The 5,811-nt window shown below is 43.6% G+C and overlaps 2 protein-coding genes across 3 annotated transcripts in view; one reads left to right on the top strand and one right to left on the bottom strand.

The window, feature by feature from the left end:
• Positions 1–1,243: 1,243 nt before the first annotated feature.
• LOC106961306 (nuclear factor 7, brain-like) lies at positions 1,244–3,193 on the bottom strand. The gene is made up of 2 exons (XM_015054932.1): positions 3,067–3,193; positions 1,244–2,881 (listed from the first exon to the last, which is right to left on the bottom strand). The coding sequence occupies exon 2, from the start codon at positions 2,525–2,527 to the stop codon at positions 1,244–1,246; it is 1,284 nt and encodes a 427-aa protein (XP_014910418.1). The 5' UTR covers positions 2,528–2,881; positions 3,067–3,193.
• A 1,028-nt stretch (positions 3,194–4,221) lies between these two features.
• The window catches only part of smg7 (SMG7 nonsense mediated mRNA decay factor), a 24,322-nt gene continuing 22,732 nt past the window's right edge, over positions 4,222–5,811 (top strand). For both annotated transcript variants that reach the window (XM_015054944.1, XM_015054945.1), the window contains exons 1-2: positions 4,222–4,361; positions 5,024–5,055. In XM_015054944.1, the coding sequence (XP_014910430.1) occupies positions 4,336–4,361; positions 5,024–5,055 (58 nt within the window). In that variant the 5' untranslated portion in view covers positions 4,222–4,335. The remainder of the gene's footprint in view (positions 4,362–5,023; positions 5,056–5,811) is intronic.

Here is a 5,811-nt window from a genome sequence, read left to right on the forward strand (position 1 = left end):
ATCAGGATGATGAAGCTAAAGCATCAGGATGATGAAGCTAACGCATCAGGATGATGAAGCTAAAGCATCAGGATGATGAAGCTAACGCATCAGGATGATGAAGCTAAAGCATCAGGATGATGAAGCTAAAGCATCAGGAGGATGAAGCTGAAGCATCAGGATGATGAAGCTAAAGCATCAGGATGATGAAGCTAAAGCATCAGGATGATGAAGCTAAAGCATCAGGATAATGAAGCTAAAGCATCAGGAGGATGAAGCTAAAGCATCAGGATGATGAAGCTGAAGCATCAGGATGATGAAGCTAAAGCATCAGGATGATGAAGCTAACTCATCAGGATGATGAAGCTAAAGCATCAGGATGATGAAGCTAACTCATCAGGATGATGAAGCTAAAGCATCAGGAGGATGAAGCTAACGCATCAGGATGATGAAGCTAAAGCATCAGGATGATGAAGCTAAAGCATCAGGATGATGAAGCTGAAGCATCAGGATGATGAAGCTAACGCTAACTGCTCCACAGCATCAGAACCTGCTGCTGGCAGAGCTCCGTCGTTTTCCAGATAATGTCTCCTTTCTGTCTTGGGCTTGTTAAAGTTTGTTCTCTTTATTTTTAATGTTTTGTCATCAGCAGCTCTGAAGGCCTGACAAACTGAAGAACTTTTATTTGACCAAGAAAAATTCTGGGAATCCAGAAATTCTTAGATTTTCACAAAAAGCTCCTTTTATTTTCAGGACATTTTGAAAATATGAATATTAATCTTTAGTTTCTGCTCTATTTTAATTGTGAAGTTGTGGGATTCATATTCTTTCTGTAATAAAACTTTAAAGATGGATATTAAAACCTTTAAGATGAAAAATAAATCCAACAGTCAGTTCCACAGTTTTACATCTTTATTCATCCATCACATGTTATATTTACATTTATTTTTAAAAGTTCAGATAAAACCAACATGAACCAAAACTCACTGGGAGAAACAGACTGAATGTTTTGTTCCTGTTATTAGAAACATAATCAGTTTTAATTTGATCAACATGTTGAAACTTAATAATGAAACAAAGGAAACAATCAGAGACCATCAGCAGAACAAGGAAATAAACTGAGCAGAAAATAATTTGATTTATGATCAATCAGAAACAGAAAAACTGAACCGTGACCTGCTGAGGACGATTCCCAGGCCACCTTTACACCAGCAGAGTCACGTGGATTACAAAGGTTCATCCATATAGGTCATCATCATCATCATCATCCTGACCAACAGGACAGAGGATCAGAGTTTTTAGCTCCATCATTAAGATAAGGACTGAAGTACGGGTAGAGTTTCTCCTTGAAGCAGCAGCCAGTAAAGGAGTAGATCAGAGCTGCAGCATCTACATCATAGAAGGAGACCAGACCCTGATCATAATCCACAAACACCCCGACCTTCTGAGGACCAGGATGGAGATGGAGACGGACTGGAGGTCCAGCTAGAGCTAAATACTCATTTCCATTTCTCAACCAAATAGTCCAGAAACCGTTCTTAGGACTCAGGTTGATGGTTCCCTTCCTCTTGATGGACTCTCTGGCCACTCCTAAATCCCAGTCAGTCTTTCCTTTAACCTGAACCTCAAAGTAAAATCTGCCTGAAGAGAAACTCTGTCGTCCTAAAACATTCACACACTTAGAGAATCTCTCTGGATTGTCTGGGAGATTCTTCCTCACATCTCCAAGTTTCACCTGTTTCCCATCATCAGACAGGATGAGGTTAGGATGAGCCGCATCAGGATCCAGAGTCACATCCACTGCAAACTGTTGGACCCTCTTCAGCTCAGCCTTTAGTAGCTCCTTTATCTTCTCCCCAATCTTCTCCTCCAGCTTAACCACAGCTTTCACCACAGTCCCCTCATAGTATGGTGGATGAACTCTGACCTCTGTCCAGGTCTTGGTGGGTGGAGCAGCTTTCAGGGAGGAGCAGCTTTGGAGGAGGTGGAGGGGATCTTCATCCTGTGAGAGCTGCTTCACCTCAGAGCTCCTCTTCTTCAGCTCAGAGATCTCCTGCTCCAGATCTCTGATGAAGTCTTCAGCCTGTTTCTCTGTAGTTTCCTGTTTGTCTTGGATCTCCTTGAGGAGCTCCTTCAGGCCTCTCTCAGCAGACTCCATCAGAGCTGTGAAGGCCTGAACACCTTCTGCTTTCTCTCTGTCTGCAGCATCTCTACTGATCTTCACCGACTCTCTGATCTCCTGGATCTTCAGTCGTCTCTCCTGGATCATCTCCTGAACTTCAGCCTCCGTCTTCCTCAGCTCTGCCTTCTTTCCTTCAGATTCTTCTCTCAGAGGAACAAACTCGTGGTTCTTGTGGTCAAAAACAGAGCAGACCAAGCAGACGCATGTCTGGTCGGTCCTACAGAACAGCTCCAGAGGTTTATCGTGCTGCAGACACATCCTGTCCTCCAGGTTCTCCACCGGCTCCATCAGCTGATGTTTCTTCAGACGTGGAGCGGTCAGGTGAGGCTCCAGGTGAGTCTGGCAGTAGGAGAGCAGACACACCATGCAGGACTTCAGGGCCTTCAGTTTGGGTCCAGTGCAGACGTCACAGGGAACTTCTCCTGGTTTGGCAGCTTGTTGCTCTGAGCTGCTGCTGGCTTCCTGCTGAGCTTTAAGTCTGAACTGATCAACAATCTCTTTGATGAAGGTGTTGACTCTCAGCTCAGGCTTAGGGGTGAAAAGCTCATTACACAGAGGACACTTATAGGGGCCATTTCCATCCCAGTGCTGAGTGATGCAGGTCTTGCAGAAGTTGTGTCCACATGGTGTGCTGACTGGATCAGTGAACACGTCCAGAGAGATGGAGCACAGAAACTAATCCTCAGACCGCAGGCTGCTGCCAGAAGACATGTCTGAACTCTGAGGACAGATCAGGGAAAACTTCAGTTAAAACAATGAGTGTAAAGTTGTTAAATGTTACAGTTTTTTCATGATCCTGAAGTTTTTCCTCTTCCCTTCAGATGATCTGAGTCCAGATGAAAAGGCTCAAACTTCCTGTTTGCTGTTTGTAGAAAGACTGTAAAGCAGTTTTCTGCTGAACTCACCAGGACCAGAAGAAAAACATGAACTTCGTTTGTCTTCAAAAGGAAACAGGGACGTTTTCCTTCACAGCAATTCAGGAATCACTCTGACAAACTTTCACTTTCATTTCTGGAAGAATGACATTTTTATCTGTTGGCTCAGTGTTGCTCCTCCCTTTACCTTTCACACATAGAAACAGATACAAACATGTGGAATAAAACATGAAGAGTTTTTCATTGATTTTATCCCCATTTTATTTTATTTTCCTCCTCAAAAGAGTTCAGTGCAAAAGCAGGAATATCTCCACTGTCCAGTCAGACTCTGCTCCTCCTATCAGGTCTTCATTTCACTGAATCACAGGAAGTGATTCAGTAGAGCTGCTCCTCTGCTGCCACCTGCTGGACAGAAGCAGAACCTCTTCTGGAGGTTGGAAATCTTCCCCATCGTGACTTTGATCTCAGGTCTGGGCTGTGTTCACAAAGTATCTTTTTTAATTCTGGTTTTAAGCCTGACTGGAGTCAGTTTAGCTCCAGACACTGCTGAGTGAACATGTGTGAGATTTAAATGGACAAGCCTCAAACTACTGTTCGTTTGTCTCCATACGACATCAGGATGTCTGTCCTGATTCTAATGATGTACTTTGAACAGAGCTACAGTCTCTTACTGTAAAATAACACGTGAACAGTTTAATATGAGGTGGTTCTGCAGACTGGAGATTTTTGATTTACACATTTTTTCTGGCCCTTCAGTGAATCTCTAACATCACGGTTAACATCCCAGGATGAAACGTCCTGATACCATGTTTATGTCAACAGTAGCAGCAGTGAAAACTGAAATCCACCTGAAAGAAACATTTCAATCTGAAATATTTTCTGCTAAGAATGATAAAGAAATGCATAAAATGTATGGATATTGACAACTACTTAAACATCTATATCTGTAATGACTCAAGCAGTGACTCGAGGACCATTGGTTTTAGAGAGGATGAGTGTTCAGTATGTATTAGTATCGTTCATTTTGACTGATATGATATTTAAGCAAATTATAATTTCCCAAAACAGCACAGAACCACAAAGCACCTGTGTGTGTTTTATTTATTGAGTCATTTTTTTTTACACTAAATAGTAAACGGTACCTGATACTCGGGCCCCCGCAGGCCCCCCGGCTCTCCGCCCCTGCTCCGCCCCCGCTCCACGGGCCCTCTGCAGGTCACACAGGAACATTATGGCGCCTGGAGGAGAGTTAGCTTCGGGACCAGTCGTAGTATAAAATACCGGTTTTGTCCCGGGAGAATGAACCTCTGCGCCCAGTACCTGCGGTGAGTTGGACTCCGTGTCCTGCCCCGGTGGTTCCGGAGGTTCTGGAGGTTCTGGAGGCCCGGGAAGGAGCAGGTTTCTCCCCGCTGCTGGATTGTTTTGCTCGGCTGTTAGCCTGGAGCTAGCTTAGCTAGCATTATGAGTTGATAGCTTCATATATTTGTGATCAGAGGCAGCAGCAGCTTTTATTCTCAGTCATTGATGTTGGATATTGAGTTAATCTGTGTTTAGAGGCAGACAAGCTTATTAATTTGTATTTTAATAGATTTTATAAACAGTTTGTTTGTCGTTAGCCTGTTAGCTTCTCTCCGCGGCTGTCAGGTTAGCATCGATACTGCTACATTTAGGGGATAATTACTGGGCTGGAACCTCTTCCAGGTGTGATTCCAGGTGAAACCCGTCGTGTCAGACTCTCTGTCTGCTCATAGTCAGAGTTAATAACAGCTGAGAGGACGAGTTTCATCTTTAGGAAGCCTCACTGTGTGGTTGGTTAGGGTTTGGACCCGGGAAGTAGCCGGAGCCCCTTGGCTTCATGTTGACATGTGATCTGAGCTGTTAAATGTTTTAGTGAGGAGGAAGAGGAGCAGGTGTGATGAAGAGGTGAATGCCGGGGTCCTGCTGTGTGTCTCTAACCTCCTTCTCCTCTCTGTTTACACCCGAGCAGCCAGGCTGAGGCCCTGAAGGCTGACATGACAGGTAGGTCTGCTCCGTCACACTCACACCTGTCCGGGCTCCGTCTACTTCCTGCTGGGCTTCGTTTGGTTCCAGATGTTTTGGTCCAGCAGGTTAAAGCAGCTTCATGGAGCCTGTGACCATAACAACCATGAGATGCAGTGAAACTTTTCATTCCTGACCTGATTAACAGGAGCAGCTTGTTGTGAAGACATGAGGAAATGAAAACGAGTCATAACCAAAACAAAAAATCAGAATAAAACGGATCAGATGAACCCAACAGGCTTTTCACTGACCTCTGACCTCTGACCTGCTGGTACCGGTTCAACATGTCGGCTTCTTGGCCTGATTCTGATGTTTCCTCCTTGTTTTATACTTTATATGGAATAAAACTGATTAAAAAGAGGAATAAATACTCTTTGATCTGTTTAATATTTATCTGGTTTTCACTGAGAAAAGTTTTAATTGAAGTATTTCTGGATAAATGTTTTTTATGTAATGACCAGCAGATAATCCAGTTTCTCAGAGGTTTTTTTACCTGGTTCTGGTCTCTGATTGGTTAATCTCATTTCACTCAGTCCGTTCTGCTGGTGACCCTCAGGTGTCCAGTCTGACCTGTTAGGGGGCTGCCAGGGGCAGGTTATAAACATGTAATAAACATGTTATAAACATGTTTATTACATGTTTTGTAGAGACATTTATCTTCTTTTTTCCTCTGTCATTATACAGAGCAGCATAGTAAAGTTTTCAAACTGTTCTGTGTGCCAAACTCAACTTACT

This window comes from Poecilia latipinna, unplaced genomic scaffold (assembly GCF_001443285.1).
Source record: "Poecilia latipinna isolate Pla-1442-1.1 unplaced genomic scaffold, P_latipinna-1.0 Scaffold1287, whole genome shotgun sequence".
NCBI classification, from domain to species: Eukaryota; Metazoa; Chordata; class Actinopteri; order Cyprinodontiformes; family Poeciliidae; genus Poecilia; species Poecilia latipinna.